General features: G+C 47.8%; 5 protein-coding genes across 5 annotated transcripts; 2 read left to right on the top strand and 3 right to left on the bottom strand.

Annotated features, from left to right (window-relative positions):
- Positions 1–356: 356 nt before the first annotated feature.
- ATNIH1004_005462 (flavin-containing monooxygenase) lies at positions 357–2377 on the top strand (the record flags this gene model as incomplete). Its single annotated transcript, XM_033570116.1, has 4 exons — positions 357–1817; positions 1907–1981; positions 2058–2286; positions 2346–2377. 4 exons carry the CDS (start codon positions 357–359, stop codon positions 2375–2377), a joined length of 1797 nt encoding a protein of 598 aa, XP_033426148.1.
- A 1179-nt stretch (positions 2378–3556) lies between these two features.
- On the bottom strand, positions 3557–4538 carry ATNIH1004_005461 (flavin reductase family protein; the record flags this gene model as incomplete). Its single annotated transcript, XM_033570115.1, has 2 exons — positions 3557–3709; positions 3789–4538. The coding sequence occupies 2 exons, from the start codon at positions 4536–4538 to the stop codon at positions 3557–3559; spliced, it is 903 nt and encodes a 300-aa protein (XP_033426147.1).
- A 650-nt stretch (positions 4539–5188) lies between these two features.
- On the top strand, positions 5189–5916 carry ATNIH1004_005460 (uncharacterized protein; the record flags this gene model as incomplete). The annotated part of the gene is made up of 2 exons (XM_033570114.1): positions 5189–5573; positions 5666–5916. The coding sequence occupies 2 exons, from the start codon at positions 5189–5191 to the stop codon at positions 5914–5916; spliced, it is 636 nt and encodes a 211-aa protein (XP_033426146.1).
- Positions 5917–6565: 649 nt separating this feature from the next.
- ATNIH1004_005459 (pyridoxal phosphate-dependent decarboxylase family protein) lies at positions 6566–9791 on the bottom strand (the record flags this gene model as incomplete). The annotated part of the gene is made up of 5 exons (XM_033570113.1): positions 6566–8044; positions 8094–8761; positions 8808–9155; positions 9211–9586; positions 9636–9791. 5 exons carry the CDS (start codon positions 9789–9791, stop codon positions 6566–6568), a joined length of 3027 nt encoding a protein of 1008 aa, XP_033426145.1.
- Positions 9792–16848: 7057 nt separating this feature from the next.
- ATNIH1004_005458 (uncharacterized protein) lies at positions 16849–19580 on the bottom strand (the record flags this gene model as incomplete). The annotated part of the gene is made up of 4 exons (XM_033570112.1): positions 16849–17277; positions 18385–18558; positions 18933–19060; positions 19118–19580. 4 exons carry the CDS (start codon positions 19578–19580, stop codon positions 16849–16851), a joined length of 1194 nt encoding a protein of 397 aa, XP_033426144.1.
- Between the last annotated feature and the right edge of the window lie 35 nt (positions 19581–19615).

The following is a 19615-nucleotide window of genomic DNA, read 5'->3' as shown; positions in this document are numbered from 1 at the left end:
AACCCGGGAATCAACGGTGCTTTGCTCTACTGCCGCCACCCGTGGTTCATGGAGACCGGGGTTGTCCGGCCCTCACAGATGAGGAACTGTTCGACCGACAAATTCCTAGTCGCCGATTACCCTTTTCCCGACGGTTCGGTAGAACATGATATTGCCCGTTTTACTACGCCTCTGTAGAGTACTAAGCAGCCGCAGCCGCTCGCGTTAAAGGGCCGCGGAGTAAACACTTAGCAATAAATAGGGGATCACTTGGATTTACATTTGAAACCTGCGAGAGTTATCTCCACCCTTTCTAACGGAAGTTGCACTCATCTTAGATTAATAAACCGACTCGACCTTAGAAGTGACAATTGAACATGACTATCTCTCCCAGAAACACAGCCGTCCCACTGCAACCAATGGAGCCAGATCTACCTAAGACTCTTCCGAGCACTGTCCTGCCGACCCTGCCGTGCAATCTTCCAGTATCACGTTTTGGTGATTCTGTGGATATCGAAAGCATAGCCAACCCCCTAGTTCAATCCCTCGCATCTTTAAGCACCGATGTTTTGTCCGCCGAACCCGTATGGCGAGATATATTTGCACTTACAGGGACACTGCGCACGATCTATTCAGCCCGTACAATTGTTGCCGGCTGGTCTGATACGTGCGGTATACGGCAAGCTCATGATTTTCACCTGATTCCAGGCTCGGGGAGAGTCTCTCGTCCTGACCAAAATACTGCATGGCTCCATGTTGGCTTCCGATTCAGGGTAACGGCGGTTCCAGCTGCTGAATGCCATGGTTTCCTCGCCTTAGTGCTTGAAGAGGATGGTCAGTGGAGAATTTGGACCATCAGAACCGTGCTTGAGCAACTAGTCGGATGTCGCAATGTCAACATACTCCCAGAAGTGACCGATAACAAAAACGACATCTCCAACAGCCTTAACTTGATGTATAACAGAGCCAGTCTGGCGAAGGGAGCAGACCATGACTCATCAACCCCTGACTACGACGTCATCATCGCCGGCGCTGGTCAAGCGGGCCTAAGCACAGCAGGGCGTCTGCAAGCGTTAGAAGTTGATTACCTGGTCCTTGAAGCGCATCATCAGGTTGGTGAAAATTGGGCCATTCGCTACGACTCGGCAAAACTCCACACCCCGCGCGATTATAGCCAGCTACCCTTCGGCCGGATATTCTCGTCGTCATATCAAGAATACCTCAACAAGCACGACCTCGTCAAGGGTTACAAGGATTTTATCCACAGATATAGCATTGAGAAGAACATACAATGGAGTACTACACTCAATGGCGGCTCGTGGGATGCAGCTCGCAAGCTTTGGACTCTTCAAGTAACCCGATCTGGAAAAGAAGAGATATTGACCTGCCGACATATTGTAATCGCCGTTGGGAGTGGGGGCCAGACGCCGATTATGCCCACTCTTCCGGGTCAGGAAGATTTTCAAGGCGAGGTCCTGCACTCTGTAGACTACCGCTCGGCAGACTCATGGAAAGGTCAGAAAGCTATTGTGGTCGGTACAGCGAATACGGCGCATGATGTCGCCTCAGACATGGTGGACGCAGGACTCAAGTCCATTACCATGGTTCAGCGGAGCCGCACTTACGTCCTTCCAGCTGAATACTTCAAAGCTATTTCGGATCGAACATACGACGGAAAAGTGGAGATTGAGGATGCGGACCGTGAACAGTACAGCCAGCCACTCGGAATTTCACGATTATTGAGTATGAAGAGTTTACATGCTATGGCAAGCAAGGAGCCCGAAAGATTCGATGCGCTAGAGAGAGTAGGCTTCAAAGTTGAGCGATATGGCGACATTGTAAGTCTGCCATCCTACTTTGGTCCTAGGGCCAAACCTTCCGCATTAATGCCTCTAAAGGTGCAATGCTGATAGTACTTACTTAATAGGTATACCAGCTCACCGAAAAAATGGGTGGACATTACATAGACGTTGGCTGTTCGGAGAAGATCGCAAAGGGCTTGGTACGTTCACACTCTCTCGTGTAGCCAGTTCACTGTAGGCTCGCTCAATCCAGCTGATGGATATGGCTGGTTCTAGATCCAAATCAAATCCAACGCCCTCGCATCCCATTTTACGCGCACGGGACTAATGTTTAGCGATGGGACTGAAATTCCCGCCGATGTGATCGTGTTTTGCACAGGTTTCCGCGGCAATATGCGAACAAACGTGCAGGAGCTCTTTGGCAAGGAGATCGCAGCACAAGTTGATGACTTCTGGACTCTGGATGCTGAAGGAGAGCTTAAGGGTGCCTTCAAACCTACGGGTCGTAAGTTTCGAACTGCCGGTTCTTTTCCCGGCACCGGTGATACTTTTCTTTGGCTTTAGAGTTCATCAAAGCTCAGCAGTCGAAGGACTAAGCTAATAAGATCCTATTAAATAGATCCGCAACTATGGTATATGGGTGGAACGATCGGATACTGTCGCTATTTTTCACGTCACGTTGCTCTGCAGATTAAGGCCGCCCTGATGGGAAGCCCTCTACCAATTTACAACGGTCAGAGAACTACGAAATGTAATCCTTGAGGGTTTATGGAAGATCCTTGTTTTACAGTGCCCTGCTGGTGCACCCTTTTCGAAAGAAGGAAAGAGCAGTTGTGCGACAGATTCTTGTTGGATATGGCCAGATGCCCAATAATTAGTTGGCGAGGAAAGATATGTAACATGTAACTTTAGATTTCAGTTTCATCATATAGCTAGGAGTAGTAGTTGCCTCCGCGCCTACTTACAATTGTCGGTGTCTCTACAGTTTCAATTTTACCTCTATCGTAATATCATTTTCTTATTTCGGAAGGCATCCGGTGAGCCACCAAGGGTCATCCCACATTCACTTCACTTCATCTTGGCCTGTTTGAATATGACCACTATGTTGTGGGTAAATGATTTTCGGGGGGACGGGGCGTAGCATTCTATTTTAGCTTCCCCCGACACTACGAGGCGTTGGAGAGACTTATTTTGCGGCGCAGCCAGAATTTGGGAGACAGTTGTGATCTACCTGGGGAGTTAATCGACTAACTACTATAAGTACGAGTTCACAGAATATTGCAGAATTCTCCCTGGATATATATGCTTGCTTGGAGCTTGTGAACACGATGCTGATGGGCAGGGAAATCTTGGTATGACTCTGAACTGCATATCACAGCTGAGGAGTAGACACTTAGCAAGTTCCCAGTCTCAGAGTAGCACTATCAGGGGCGGGGAGAAAGAATTTATTGTCGATCACGATTGCGGCCCAGTGAAATGAGAGTGTTTATATCATATAGGCAGGGTTGCAGCGCTAGTAATAGAATTGCAAATGCTATAGTCGTTCTGCTACTTGGCAAGACTGCTAGAAAAGCTATCCTATCTAAGAGAAAGAGCCACATCTGAGCAGGTAATTCTCAGTTTTGGTACAATAGCCTGTCTGCGTTGCAGAAAGCTTACTGGAAAGAAGAAATGGACTGTAGATTTTTCTGATATCATGACTTGAGTATGTAACTCTGCACTCTTTCGCGACTTTCCTTCGTCCGCTTTGCCATCCTTGGGAGACGCATAATGACTCAGACCTCTCTGCGCGCTCGACGCTGGTCCTTCAATTTCTCAACCCCTTCGACACCGCCCAGGTCTCTGTCGAAATCAGGCCGTGGAAGCTCTATAAGTTGCGTTGTCCTGCCGAATGTAATGCCTCCTAATCGACTTATTGGTCGCAACACCTGACCGGGGTCAGCTTTGTAAGCCCAAAGACACTGTTTCAAGAAGAAATGTAGCCACAAAGAGAGATGGGTTACCCACCGTGAGATCCAAAGAAATGCGGTCGTTTTTGAAAGCATCTTCTCGGGCCCAAAAATGTGTCCCTTCGACAAGCTCTAGGGAGCCTGACCGCGTCCCGGGGTTGTGCCGACTTTGAAAGTCACGAACACTTTCCAATTTCCCCTCAATACTGAAGACTGATTCCTTGACACGTGCTGCGGAAACAGTCTTACAGTCGTAGACAGGCGTTAAGCCGCTGATTTCCCACTCGGATACGCCGTAGGGGGCATTTGTACTTGTAGCGTTCATAGCTTCGACAAAACCTTCGCTGACAATATTAATGACACACTCCCCAGTATCCAGTAAGTTGCGTAAGGTATCCTTGGCATCCGACAATGGGCTTGTTATGGCCAGAGCAAAGATTGGTGGATCGACGTTAACTAGCTGGAAAAAGCTCATGGGAGCCAGGTTTTCACTTGTTCCGTCCCGGGAGCGCGTAGAAACAAAGGCGATTGGACGGGGAGCGACCGCGCTGACAAGTAACTTGTAGTTTTCATAACGCGAACGGCCAGAGCCATACGGGTCGATAGAGATGTGCTTTGCGGTTGCAGCGGAAGTCGAGGCTAGAGCATGTACGTAGTTGGCGCCGGAACCAAAAGCCCAGTCCGGAGACGGGGTCTGTGTATAGTGAAAGGGGGTGGAGTCGTCCCACGGGGGACGAGAGGCCTCAACAGTTTTAAAGTCTCCGTGCTGGCTACGCCTGAGCTTGGACTCCACATCTCTCTGGTTCATAGTCGTCATGGAAGAGGTGGATAATTGATACAAGGGATGATATCGAAGTTATGAGGAAGCGAAAAGGGCTAGGCGAAAGGCCTGTCACTTATTATATAAAGATACACAACTTGCAATAGGACCACCTAGAGTGGTACTCCAGGAGTGATTCCAAAGCGCCAAAGCAGTGGCTCCGTTCCTGTCTCTGCCCAGCCTAAACGCAGGCGGGTACGCCCGGGATTGACGGTCTTGGGTTTACCGCCGGTTTGCCCGTTGTTGACCGCGGCCCCGACCACCAAAGCAACTCACCCTGACTATGAGGGCCGGGCGTTCAAAACTGCGTACGTCTTATCTCGCATATCTGCTACAAAAGTCGATCAACCTGTAGATTGGTTGTCATGTTTGATTATCGGACGCCAGTCTATTCTGTCGAGGAAGTCGAGCCGCATTCGCGACTCTGACCGGAAATTGGTAAGTCGCGTTCCATAATAAAAATCCAGCACCAACGTGTGCTCCAGCATTGAACTTGTACGGTCCTCCACTCTCCAAGACCCTGGGTCCGTTCATTCTGTGCTTCACATAGCCACATCGAGGCCGTATATTTGAGCTTTGAAAGCGACTTCGTATGACTTACGCTAAGTTGCCACTTTATTAGACAACCCAACATCGAAATGGCAGAGCATTTGAAATGCGTTGGTGACCAAGCCACGCCACCTTCTGCAGTGTTCTCCAAAAAGACATACACTATTGCGGGAATTCTTACCACTGTCTATGGTTTAGAAGAACTTCCTCTGCAAGCATCAAATGTAGCATGCGTCTGGCTTTTGCACCCCAGATTGGCATGCCAGGAGCGAATGAGCTTAATTGCCGCGGCGATCCTCAGAGGATGGAATGGTCGGAGTCGGGATGAACGTGCCAGTTCTGGTCAAACCAAGGGTGTAATTGCAGTTTCATTTGATCAGAGAAACCACGGTACGCGGTTGATCGACTCTCTCGCGAATAGGACCTGGGGAGAAGGTAATCCTCGTCATGCGCAGGATATGTTCTCTATCATCCGTATGTGCCTAGAATAATCTGGAAAAGGAGCCCCATCGGCAACTTCTTATCCTTTCTCTTATAATAAAATGGCCAAAACTAACCGACTGCAGAGGGCACTGCTCGTGACACTTCACTGCTAATTGACTATATCCCATCATACATCTTTCCTACTTCAGAGCGCAAAATCTCGGAGCATATTGTTCTCGGTATTTCACTTGGGGCACACGCCGCTTGGAGCTGTATTTTTCACGAACCCCGCATTAGCGCTGCAGTTATTATGCTAGGCTGCCCTGACTATATTAATCTGATGGCTGACCGCGCACGATCCTCAAAGCTACCCTCGTGGGTGACGTGCTACTAACGTATTGTTTGTTTGGTGAGGGTGGATTTGTACTACGTCTGATAAAATTACTTCGGGAAAAGGCGGCCAAAGTCTCAATTAACCAGGTAAACCTCTGAATTATCGCTAGCTATTTCACTAAACTTAGCGCAACGTTTTCAGTTCATACGCCTATGTATGCAGATAAACACTCGCTGAAGTCAAAGGAACGGGGGAAAGGGGAGAGAGGACGAGGAGGGAGCAGTCCTGGTGCCTTCGGCGGTCGTGCTTTTTGTGGCCGAGTGGTTTTATTCATGTTTCCAGTATCTGCCGGTGGATGATGGAAACTGAGCAGAGCGAAAGGCAAGAGTGTTCGGTGCTCGCAAAGATTTGAGCAGGAACGGAACAGAATAAGCTCTCACAGGACGAGAGTTATCTACTTATCAATGATGAATGTATTCAGCACAAGTATGTCCCCGGGATATCTTCGACCAGGAGAGACAGCTTATTTATTGATGATTCCTCTAACACGCAAAGAATACTAATCAGGCCGCCTAATATGCAACAATCTGCTACAATATGTGCGAAGAATTTCATTCAAACTTGTGTGGAATGTCATTTGAAGTCACTGTGACTGTAGAGGAGTGTCGAAGTAACTTTGATCTCCATGACTCAACATCTCAATCTCAGTCTACTGACCACTATTCAAGACATTGGTTATCTCGTCCAACTCCGAATCCCACTTGACGTCATCTTCCTGCTCATCGAACGGGTCCCGATTCAGAGTCTCCACGTCGACATGGACATCCGATCCCAGAGTCATCCTTCCACGAGCGATAGGAGTGCGCAGCTCATCCAGCAATCCTGGGCCGTTGGCGGTGTCAGGCTTAGGATCCTCGTACACCTTCACCTCGAATGTTTGGCCCTCGCGGAAGAAGAAGTTGTCACTAATGAGCATTGAGTCGTCGTTCTTCGGCGGGAAGGGATGCATAGTCTCCTCGCGGTATTCGGTCAGGGTGAGGATTAGACCCTCGTGCTTCGCCAGGCGGGATGCCACTTTTCTGGCAAGGGCATCCTGTAGTTGCACGTTGCTGGCGGACAGGCTCACGTTGGGCGACTGCAACAGCATATGCGAGATATGATGCTCGTCCTGAGAGCCGAACAGGTAAAATGGCATGAAGTGGCGGGGATAGTGGTCATCGCGATTCACCGAGTTCAGAGGACGACTTTTGACGATGCGTGTCATCTTCACATTGCATTCAATGGCATGGAGGTAGGATTCCCCGTCGCGGACACCGATTCGGCCCTTGACAACTGGAGGGGGCTGACTCTGTTGCTCGATTTGCTCCATCATATGTTTGAGATGCTGCACATCATCGGACAAGAACCCGATCTCCTGCTTGGGGAATTTGCGCTTCAGGTCAACGTACTTCTTTTGGACATCCGCCGCCAGCTCCGCCGCCAGGATGATCTGCTGGCGCTGCGTGGCGCGATGGAAACTGGTCTGGAAATCCAGGAAAATCTCGTCGGTGCCCCGTAGCAGGAACTCGAGCTTGTTGGCCAAAGGGCTGTTTCGCGGGCGACAGGTGTTCTTGACCTCGTCGACAATCACCTTCTCGAGTTCCTGCATGAGCTCTCGGATGAAGCCGCGATCCGTGGGGAAGGGACTCATGACGACGTTGCGCAGCACCCAGAGATCCTGGGCGCAGGGTCGCAGGTGCAGTCGCTCCATGAAATTCTGCGCGCATTTGCCGTACATTGTGGGCTCGAACTGGGTTGAGGTCAGGAAAAGTGGGATTGCATTGGGATCCATGCCGCTCCTGGTGATGGACAGGCGATTGACCACCCGTCTCATCAAGTAGTTGGCCTCTTCCAGATCGTCGTTGAGGGTACCGTCTGCGTGATACCAGTTGATTGCGAAGGCGTTAATATTGAGGTCCGAGCCAATCTCCCGCAGCCAGCCCATCACCTCGGGATTGCCGCTGACTTGATCGTTGTCTTTGGTAATTACATTGTCCCAAATCCACTCGCGACGTTTGTTCATGGCGTCGGACAGGATGTCATACCCCTCCTTTTCGACTGGCAGCCGGTTGAAGGGGACAATAATATAGTAGGGCTTGCCATCATCCTTGGGCTGTCGCAGATGCATCGCGGCGTAGAAGGCCGAAAGCTGAGTCAGTCAGCAAATGAAGCCCCATACATAGAGAGATAGGTCTTACTCGTGCACTGGTGAAGGCTGCCTCGCCCAAGAGCATTCCGTACCCCCTTGGATCGAGTCCGATGGTCTGGTTGGAGAGCCAGGCAGACATGGCGGCGGCGCCGGGCTTGCTGCCCTCCACACCGTACACGCCGATGTTCTCCATTGATCCCTGTGTCAGATACGGGCTGGTCCAGGTAACCAGGAAGCGCATGCGACCGTCGCGATAGCACAGGCTTCCGGCAGGATACGGGATGTAGCCCGCCTTGTGAGGATCTACCGTGATCGAGTCGGCCTCCTTAAGGGCAATCATATGCCAGAGGGTGTCGGTCTTCAGGGACAGCGACGGCACTTGACCCACCGCTTCCTTTCCGTCTCCTATCTTGCTGTGTCGTCCAGGGGCCATCAGGGACCGGGGAATCATGCTGGCAAAGTATCCGCCCCAGGCTGCGTCGGCGTGCACCAAGAACGACAGTCCTTTGTCCTGGAATCGTCGACGCATAGCGAGAATGTCATACAGTGAATCGACCTCACCTTCTTCGGTGGATCCAATAATAGCCACCACCGCGTACACAGCCTGTCGCTCCTCCAGACAGCGATTGAGCTCCCGTTCGAGGGCCTCGAGGGAAATGTGACCGTCCAGGTCGAGCTCCACGCCCTGCATATTGGAGGATCCAATGCCAGCAATAGCTTTTGAAGTCAGCCGCCAGTTATACTTGTGGGGGGAACTACATACCACCGCCTTTGGGCCACGAGTAATGCCGGGTTTGAGCCAGGAAGTATTTGGTCGGCTTGGAAATGCCAAATTCGCGCTCCAGTTCGTCCTTGCCAGTCGTTTGAATGTTGAACGGCGTTAATGCTCCCTCCAGAAACTTGGACGTGATGCCAAATTGCCTGTACAGAGCATCGCCCATGCCGAGGATAACCTCAGGTCGAAGATTGAGCAGCTCCCAGACACCGAGGTCTTTGAAGAGCTTCTCCTCTCCGACGCAGGTGGTGACTTGGAATTCGTTGGCGATGAAGCCAAGAGGGCCATCCTTCATGGCCTGGTAGAGGGTCAGGGGATAAAATTTGAGATTGCGGGCTCCGGTCGGGTCAGTAAGAGACAGGGCGAGGTTGTTCATAAAGGCGATACTTACCAACCCAGATGGATTCAAGATTAGCCACTGTCCCATCACAGGTTATGTGGCCCCAGGACAATGGCAATTCCGTTTGATCGGGGTCGGTGTTATAACCAAACATTTCACACAGTTGCTTTCCCGCTCTCAGCTCGACGACGGTGGTGAACGGGCTTGCCTCGACGGTGACATTATTCGGGTTGTAGATCATGGCCATGAAATAGCCGAGTAGACCGGGCATGGTCATGTCCGTAGACATATGGCCCTCATACCGGGGGTGCCAGAAGGGGATTGAGTGCTTGCCCAGCAGTGTAGCGGCCTTCTTGACAGCCTCGTGGAAGTTTTTGGTAATCCTCTGGAAGGTAGCAGACGTCCGGACGTCCTCCGTGATGAATACCTGTCAATGTGAGCTTTTTCCACGTTTACTGTGGCTGGAAATTAGGTACATCGTCTCCAGGCTGGTAGTTTTGACGGGCCTTCTGGATCAGATCCAGGATCGCTGTAATGTTGGCTTTAAAGTCACCCATGTTCTCGGACTTAGGGCCGATGAAGTAGGAGCTAACCACATGATGTGGATTGACGTCTCCTGGTGGGTTGTTCATGATGATGTTCTTTTATCCTTGGTTCCCTGTCGTCGGGGCAGATCTGTGAGAGAAATTGCTCAGACCTCGTCCGTCCACACTTCGATATTTATATCATTCTTTCACCACTGGTGCTCCGAATCCATCATGGAGGGATTAATCTGCTACAGTTGTGGAGCTGCCCCGCCTGTATCCGCTCATCTTGCTGCAGATGATGCCACCAATGAACGGCATGTTGCATGGTTGTATCTTGCTATGCTCGACGAGGTATCTGCAATGGTGTACCCGATGAGGGGTGCTTTTTCAGCTGAGGGGTTGCATTCATGTATACCCCATGGATGGGGAAGCGATCGACCATGCTCCATAGCTCGAGGTGCTTGAATTATTGCCCTGTGGATATATCGAAGCTGTTGTCGTCGCCCACACATGATAGATAGATTGCCTGTATGTCGAGCGAGCGTCACCTCGTGGCGATGACATGGTATATGATATTCATCGGCAGTAAATTATCAGGGAGAAGAAAATATGTTTCCAGGATTTTTATTTTTTTTTCCCGGAGTCTCCGTATTGTTCTGGGCGAAACCTGCAATGAAACCTGGACGCAAGAAGAAGCAACAAGGACATCCTGTGTGCTGTCCAATCCTTGTGGAGGGGAACCTTGGGCTATAATTCTTGCCCGACCTACCATGCAACAAGAATCAAAGGTCTCTCTTGCAGATTCGATCCCTCTTAGGGGTAGTGACGTGTCTGAATTGTCATTGGCATGCTCATCTTGTTGTGGACGGGATGATCCGTTCCCCGCCATGCACCTTAAGGAACAATTGACGTGGTATATATCATAAGGAATAATAATACACATTAGGGAGAGAATGACATATCACATCCCAAATATCAACAAACAGCAAGGCACCCACTGGGAAATCACAAATACAGACATGGACAGCTGTCCACCAGCCACTGCCACCAGACCCACCTTTTATGCGCATATTCGCCAATGCAGTTGTATCAGACAACAGACAATGTTGCACTCCGTCGGATTCTCCATGGCTCTGCGTCTTGAAAGAGTTCCCCGCAGTAGCAAGTCTTGGAGCTTCTGCCCCAACACTGGAAATATTTGAAATCACCATTATACACAACAGCACAAGAAAAGGCTGTGGTTCATCTATCTGGGATAGATAGATATCTATCAAGAAATGTCCTATGCCACTATTCTGGGGCTCTACTGATAATGCAATTTTAGTAGTAGCTACTAATTCTCCTAGTTCTTCACGCAAATTAATATGCTCAATATGCTCCCTAGAGATATATTATTCGATAGGGCCACTTACCCACGGCACCCGCCGGCCACCATGTAGTTCCGCCTAATGGGGTCCCAAAATAAGATGGAAACGGGATCGGGCAAAGAGCCTACTCATTTCCAAGTCTATCTACTTTAATTATCTCAGGACAGGCGCTGAGAGCTCGGCAACGAATGGTTTTGTATCCCCCATGTTATGGCACTCCACACAGTGACAATAATCAGGCCAGCCACTCCACCAACAATAGCGCCAGTGGGAGGGGTAGTCTGTGAAGAGCCAGATGTGCAGTTGTCCGGGCGTATAGCTGTTCTCGCAATCCTCAATAGGTCAAGCGAATCATCGGCGATCCACCTTGTAGAGACTACCGAGGCCCAGGGGAAAGAAGATATAAAAAGAAGCGCAAACCCTACTGACTGAAGGGTTAAAGAACTTCCACACACATAGCTAGTGATCTCGTTCATGGGATAGGCCAATGTAACGCAGGCGGGGGATGCTGAGTCGGAGCACTGTACAGCGAACGGATCGGGAATAGAGGCAAGCGATGGAGTAGCCCTGATGGCCTCTCTATCATAGCATGTAGTCGCAAAATTGCAGTCTGCATAATTATCAATGCAGCTCCCACAAAGCCCAGGTCACCTCACATTTGAAGTATGGAACACGCAATTGTAGTTTGATATGCAGTTCACTGGAGCTTCTACTCTACTGGTTAAAATTTATAACAGGACACTCATGTGGAAACTCCCTAATCTGCAAGAAGCAGCAGCAATACATACTTGTGTCAGGCCCTTCATCTTCGACTTAACCGCATATGCTAGCTTGCGCAAAGGATATATAGATGTCGGTTGTAGTCTGACTGTTTGAAGTAGCATGGCGGACTAGCTCATGAAAGATATTGCTGCCAATTGATGCAGTTAGCTTAGGAATTCCCGGCAGCGACGCGTTGCGCACAGAGGCCGTTGGAGAAGGAGTAAAATAATGAGCGCCTTACGCCATAAGAAGAAGAGTGAATGTCAGCATACACTGATTGATTGCCCAGCCCATAGTGATAATGAATAATCTGCTGCTTGAGGGGGCGAGCGAGGAATAGGTCAACCCTGCCTGGCCTTCCAGGTCTACGCAGCATATATTCGACTATGCTGTTCCGCGATTTCTTTGGGGTTGCAATGGTTCTCACAGCCTCGAACTATCCCAGTGGACGAGCTCTAGGTATCTCCACTGCCAATATATGGAAAACAACAAAAACAGACTGATTGGTCTAGGCTTTACAGGTCGGAATACATTAGGCAAACCAGCGTAATTTTATAATACTTCCGCCGTAATATCTGACCAGATGGTATTGTTCGGAGAATGCTAAGTTTTCCAGGAATGGATGGAGATGTTAGAAGCACTTGAGGTGATAAGCCTCCAACATTTCGCAATTTGGCTTTCGAGTTTCCACTAGAGAAGTGAGCGGGAACTCGCCCTTTTCTCGGCCGTTATCGCCCCTGACATTCTGCGTTATGTAACGGACACCTGTGCTGGATCTTCCTGTCGTGCTGAGTGCCTGAATAAGCAGCGAAAAGCTCGCGAGCCCAAGACCTACTACAGTATGTATGGAGCCGGACCAAATGACATGTAGCGGTAGTTTCTGAGCGAGCGGGGTAGGCGAGCGACATGGCTGGACCAGTGCGTGTGCCTTTCTGCCTTACCCTTGTTTAGTGTCGAGAGCTGCTGTCTAATACAGTCAGTTTCAATAGTTGCCTCTAGAAGTTCCTTTGGCCTCCTGAAGCGAGTGACATGTACTATGGAACCGCAGAATAATGGCTTCTAACGTAACTGGAAAGCGAACCAGACACGAAAGCAAGCCAGACACCGCGTATGCCGTATTAAATGGAACTTTCTAGGACCTTAATATCTCAACCACTATTATAAATATACCAGTGAAGCTAACTCCTCTTCATTATGTATATAGCATAGAGTTCATTCAGATTTTGGTTAAATTTTTTTCAAATAATACCGTACCCAATCACTCACCGCCCGATATCACTCAACGCCCAATTTTCAGGTCAACCAGAGTGTAAAAATGAAGCTATACTGCCACAACGAAATGATCAAATATTATATATTTTGTGGAGCAGAGTATAATATATAACGAAGCTACATAGCTAATTTTTGGTGTTGCGGAATCGCTGGGAAGCCGTATTTGCCTTCCATGCCTATTTACAGCAATAGGTGCCTCTTCCACTTCTCCACCTTTTTTTATTAATATCTTCCTTTTCTTTGCTGAGCAGGCCCTGTGGCCTTCTTCTATCTTTATTAGCCTGTTATGTTATTTTGAAGTTGTATAGCGCTTGTTTTGCGGCCTTCTCTTTCTTTCATTTTTTTTCCTCTGCTTCCCGCATCTGCACACTTTTATTAATGGCCCTTATTCTCTTTCGTTCTTAACAAGCGTTGTTTCTCTTTTCTCCTGCTGCCGGCGTATCTTATCCTCCTCTTTAGCAGCCTTAGCGAGCCGTGTAGCTTCTTCCTTCTCCGCTTGAATTGCGTGCTGTTGAACTTTTTGGCTTAAAGATGCATTACCATCTTCTGGAGCTAATTAAAGCTGTAGGTTTTCAGCTGTGCCTCTTCTCTTATTCTGTAGAGCCTTTTTCATCCTAAATTCTGCAGTTTAAGAAGAATATTCTCCGTAGAAAGATGCAGTATTAAATTATTTAGTTTTAGATATCTTTGGGGTAAATATCAGAAACAACTTTTTTAAGAAGCTTTTCAATGCGACGCCAGTCTTCTGCCCTTAAAAAGATTGTGAGGCTCGCTGGAAGAGGGTCTTTCTTCTTCTTTCTGGTAAAACGGCCAAAACAATTCTGGATCCAAGATGCAAACCAACAGATTTCATGCACTGTTGATATTTGTGATTGAAAAAGCCTTATTCCAGCTTGGCCAAAAGAGTCTGAAGAAATCCCGCTTTGTAATATAGCTTAATCCTTGATATTCATGCATAAATTGCTCCAGTTCATTATTATATGCATAAGAAAGAGGACTGAAAAGGCTGATATTAAGAGGCTGCAAACTGTGCGTTGAATGAGGTGGATAGATAGCTAGAAGGATTCTATTAGCATCACAGAAGTTAATAAACTTTATAGTAATATGGGAGCTGTGGCCATTAAAAATTAGAAGACGCCAACGCCTTCGTGCCTTTGCTTTTGTTTCGCGATTAAATAAAGTAGTAAGCCATGCGTATCCCAGGTCATCATTTGTGTCCAGCCACTAGGTGATGATGTAAAGAAGCAGTGGTGGATGTTAGGATTAAAATCCTGAAGCCATGTATCTTGAATTTTCCCGGAGACAGCCTGGTATATAAGACCAGGGGAAAGAGTTGTTCCATCCGCGCAAATACAAGTAATTGTAGTAATCCACTCTTTATTTCTATCCTGCAGGCGTTGCTTGAGTCCTCCCTGTTTATATAATTGCCGTGAAAAGATTTTTTTACCTTTTGATAGTACACTAATAAGAAATCCTTTCTCATCCATATTGTACATATCTTCAGGCTGAATCTTATATTCCTCAATCTTTCTGGCTATAAGTTCGAAATATAGTGCATATTTATATACAGAATTAGCCCGCTTGCGTGAAGAATCAATCCTAGTAGTGTAGCAAGAAATAAGCTAATCTTTATATCTTTTTAAAAAGCAGTTTGGCCAGCATACTCCAGGCTTAGTTCCAGTAATTTCCTTCACAAAGTTTCGCAACATTGATAAAGATAGTGGTAAGCCACGCTCAGTAAGATTATTGATCCATTTAATAAGCTCTTTTAACTGCTGGTTGTTAAGAACTTGCCGATTTTCACACTCTACTTTGCGAGAGCTCTGTATACCGCGGTGATGTCTTGACAGTGTTGACCGGTTAACACCATGCTTTTTGGCAAATTTTGCATAATTAATCTTTTCACCTGGATTCAGGGATTCTATATCTGCAATTGCTTCTTCAATTGAGCCCATTTTAATGGTGCTGTGGTCTATCTAAAAAGTCGGTGTGTAGATGAAATTGGGCGTTGAGTGATAGCGGGCGGTGAGTGATTAGGTACGGTATGGCCGTGGGGGATGTTCGCGAGGCACAATTCTCTGAATTCAAGGGGCTCAGGCGAGCTGACTATCTAGATGGGTGACTAAGAGAGGCCACGTGACCATACCGAATATGGTAGGTCCCTAACACCCCCTTGGCCGAAGCGTGCTCACCCAGCACCATTACATACAGAATCGCGTGTAAAGCAAAAAAGCCAAAAAGCCAAAAACTAAGCTAAACCTATATTATCGAGAAAAGCCGTGAATCCTTCGGATCGAAGCAATTTAGTGAGGCCATCCGCAGCGTTCTCCTTACTAGGGCATAGCCGAATGTTAATAATGCGGTCCGCCGCGAGCTCGCGCGTATAATGATACCGAATATCAATATGCTTAGAGCGCTTGGTGGTGACCGTTGAACTAATGAGATCCTTGCAACCTTTGTTATCAACGTGGAATGCAATGGGGTCTAAAGGCGCAGTGTAGATCTCCATTTTGTTAAGTAGGCGACGAAGCCATTGAGTTTCCCGAGCTGCGTCCGACGCCGCCATATATTCTGCCTCATTGGATGATAAGGCAATGGATGTTTGTTTGGCAGATCGCCATAATATCGGGGCACCGGCTAAAAGTACGATATAGCCTGATACTGACCAACGATTATGATAAGGACCTCCCCAGTCCGAATCGGTATAAACCAGTGGTTGCGGTAGGGGTCCATTTGACATGCGAAAGGTGATACCCCGCGTACAAGATCCTTTCAAATATTGAATTAAGTGTTTGGCCGCTCCGAATGCCTTTCTGGTAGGGGCCTTGTTGAACTGCGCTAGCAAGCTCGCGATACGCGCAATATCTGGACGGGTTCTTGAGGCAAGCCATTGAAAACTACCCGTGAGTCGATTATATTCCTCGTTTACAGTGGGATCGGGGTCGTCATCGATAACTAAACCCGGATCTGCAGGTAAAGAGACTGGATGGGCATCTGCTAGCCCTGCCGAAGCAACGAGATTATCAATATAAGAGGTCTGCATAAGCTTAATCTAACTATCAGATTGAGTAATCTCCATGCCGAGGAAATGCTTGAGGTGAGCTGTCTCTTTAATCGCGAATTTTCGCTGCATTGCGCTTAGAAGCTATTCTGCGTCTGCTTTAAGCGCGGCAATAATAGCAAAATCATCTACATGAGCAGTCACATAGAGATTCTTGCGAGATTGGTGAATCCATAGGCCTGGGTTGTAGTCGCTTGTTTTAAAGTCCAAAGCTTCAAGATCACTGCGGAGACGGTCGTACCATATACATGCGGAAGGCGCGAGACTGTACAGGGCGTTATTCAGCTTGCAAACCATGGTGTCAGGATCACCCTTTTAGAAGCCGGTTGGTTAGCGCATATATATTGGCATATTAACTTTACCATTAAGAAACGCCTGCACCGCGTCCGCCTGAGCGATATACTATTTGCGATAAGCTGCAACCGCGAATAGGATATTAATCGTTTAGGGATAAACCACTGGCGAATATGTCTCCCCAAAATAAGGATCTTGCTTAACCAAGTTACCACGAATAACCCAACGTGCCTTGTATTTAAAAGTGCTGTCATTAAGGTCTTTAATGCTAAAACCCAACGGCCAGGGATAGGCTTCAAGCCTTTAGGCATAGATTGCTTATCAATCAAATCCCATGCCTTAATTTCGTCAAGACGGGAAGCTTCAAGCTCGCAAGCTGCTAACCATCTATCTTTATCAGGTGATTTCATTGCTTCCTGCCAAGTATTTGGAATCGGGGGCCGATTTGCCTCAGCAGAAGCAGGCGAAGTAGGGGTAAATCCTGCGAATGGAGCAAAGCCTTTAGCAGGTCGAACCCAGTCAGATTGTCCGTTATCCTCCGCGGGAGAATCCCCATGAGATGCAGCGCTTCCTGCGCGAGATGTTCAGGGTCCGGAGGTACGGTAGAATTAATCGGTTTTTCTGTAGGCTGTTCCCTCTGAGCCTGTTCGTTGAATGAAACATGGCCAGTCCGAATAACCTTGTTTGTCTCTTTGACGTAGACCTTATGATTGGTTGAAGAATCACTGCCGATGTAAACACCTGGAGCGCCGCGGCTAACAATCTTGTTGAAATCTTGATATCCTGGGTCGTTATAATACCAAACACAACAACCAAAGGGACGAATGTGAGCAATCTGCGGATGCTTGTTAAAAAATGCGGAATGCGGTATAACATGTTGCGATGGTTGAATATCTGGATTGGTAGATACCCCCTGGAACTAAGTAATCTGCGTACAGCGTAGTAGACGTAGGGACATTGTTTGTGATATAGACTGCGTGTTGCATAGCGTCCTGCCAGAGCTGATATAGTAATCCAGAATCATGCAGAATCACGTGCGTACGCTTGATAATAATCTAATTAGCGCGTTCGCCTGGTCCATTCTGCCATGGGGAATAAGGATTAGTTGGCTCTAACTTCACACCACTTTTATTCGTCCATTTTGTCATTTCCTCAGTCACAAATTTGTTATCGCAATGCACGAACGCAGGCGGTTGAAAGCCTTGGTTTTTCATGTGGCTAAGCCATTATTCGAGATGTTGATGGACGAGCTTTTTATCTTTAAGAAATATAATCCACTAATACCGTGTTGCGTCGTCTGTTATCAGCATATAATAGCGAGAACCCGTACGAGAAGCAGGGTCATTAAGCTGCTTATAGCGTTCAGACAGAGTATTACCTCCACCCGCAATATTAATAAAAATGCGTTGAAGAGGTCTCGTGGCACGTTTTGCCAAGGTATGAGATTGGCTGCGTTTCTGATTCGCCGCATGGCAGATATCGCAAAAGGGCCGAGATTGGGGATCGGAAACCTTAATCTGACTGCCAGGCGTACGAGATAATCGCAAAATGTCGGGGTAATTAGGTGCGCTAATCGTCATGCCATTGGATTATAGTAGCCACCTGAGGTGCTTTAGAGGCTATAGCCGCAAGAGCTAATTCCTTTGGTCGAGATGTCTTATATATCACACTGTTAATCTTATAACAGTTCGTCGTCGAAGGGACTACAGTGATAGTCAAGCCATTCTCGTTGGTAAAAACAATACTGGTGTACGCGTCCTCTGGGATCGATGGTTTAAAACCTGCCTTTAGGAGCTACGCGTAACTCAACAAATTTGCTAACAAACCAGGTACGTGGCGCACCTCTGGTATATTAAGGGTAACATTATTAAACGTTATTCGGGCCGTTCCCTCAGCAGGGGAGGCTTTTGTCCACCTAAGGATCCGCCAATATTAGGCATACCAGTCGGTAGAATTTCGTACTTGAAAAGACGTCTTGTCTGGGGGTCATGTGGTACGATGCGCATGTATCCACATACCATTCAGGTAGTTGCGTGCTTGATTCCGCAACATAATTCGCAGAGGCCGAGGGCTTCGGTGGTGGTGCATATGCAGGATCACCTTTTGTAGCCCTATACTGTTATTGTTAGAAACGCTGGGTTGCTTTATAGAGAATTGCCCGGGATTCTGATACCAGCATATCCTCGTGAGAGAATGTCGTCTGTAATAACTGCAAGACAATTTCGCATCTTTAGAAGAGGTAGAGTCCGACTCGTTATCCTGCTTCTTTTGGTGCCATCAGATTGTTGATTTGATCCAGAAGTCTTTGAACGGTGCGTATTAGACTGTTGCAATTTTAACTATGTCAATCTCAACTAGATCGGTATTCTTAATCGGTTGATTTCCTGCCCCTGAGGCAAGGAATGGATCAAGCTTATTCGTTATAAAATTCGATTGCCAATTGCGTAGGCGAATATAGTGGATATTATGAAATATATTATCCACAGTCACATGGAGGCGTTTCGCGCGTGCCTGGAGCGTTGAAAGCTTGCTCTCGTACGCCAAATAATCGCCATCATGTAATTCGATATCGATAATTTCTCGCACTAGGTCATAGCGCTCCTGGGCCTTCGTCTGACCTATCGCCTCATAGATTCGTATATATAATGCAGCTGCCTTCGAGATATCTATCTCACCTAGGCGATCCTGCACTTCTCGCGACATTAACTGGTAGATTCGGATAGCCAAAGCTTCATTCTTCATCTGCCAAATTGCTGAATTGAGCTCCTCACTGTCATGTGGTGGATTGAGCTCCTTGTTAATTAAAATCGACTCCGCGTTTATAATACGGGCGTCTTTAAGTAGATCCTCTTTCCAATCGGCGAAATTGGAGATCTTTAGAGATCTTGGTTTATGTTGAAGCTTTCGACCAACATCCTTCCGCATGGCGCTGACTGCTTGTATTATACTCGCGCGGCCGGCGTCATCCTCGCTTGGTGGCGGTAGAGCTGTTGATATGGGCTTCGGATTTGGAGTAGGCGTACTTGAAAGGGGCGATTGACTGCGTTGAATTAGCTCTATTATTTGCTGCATTTGAGTTTGTTGATTCTGCAGCTGCGCTTGGAGATCCCTAAATTGATCCCTTGACACGTATTCCATGCGATCATCCTCTTCCTCCTCCGACGCAGTATCTC

Source organism: Aspergillus tanneri (genome assembly GCF_003426965.1).
Source record: "Aspergillus tanneri strain NIH1004 chromosome Unknown AapTan_4_pilon_pilon_pilon, whole genome shotgun sequence".
In the NCBI taxonomy this organism is placed as follows: Eukaryota; Fungi; Ascomycota; class Eurotiomycetes; order Eurotiales; family Aspergillaceae; genus Aspergillus; species Aspergillus tanneri.
This window is presented reverse-complemented; position numbering and strand designations above follow the sequence as displayed.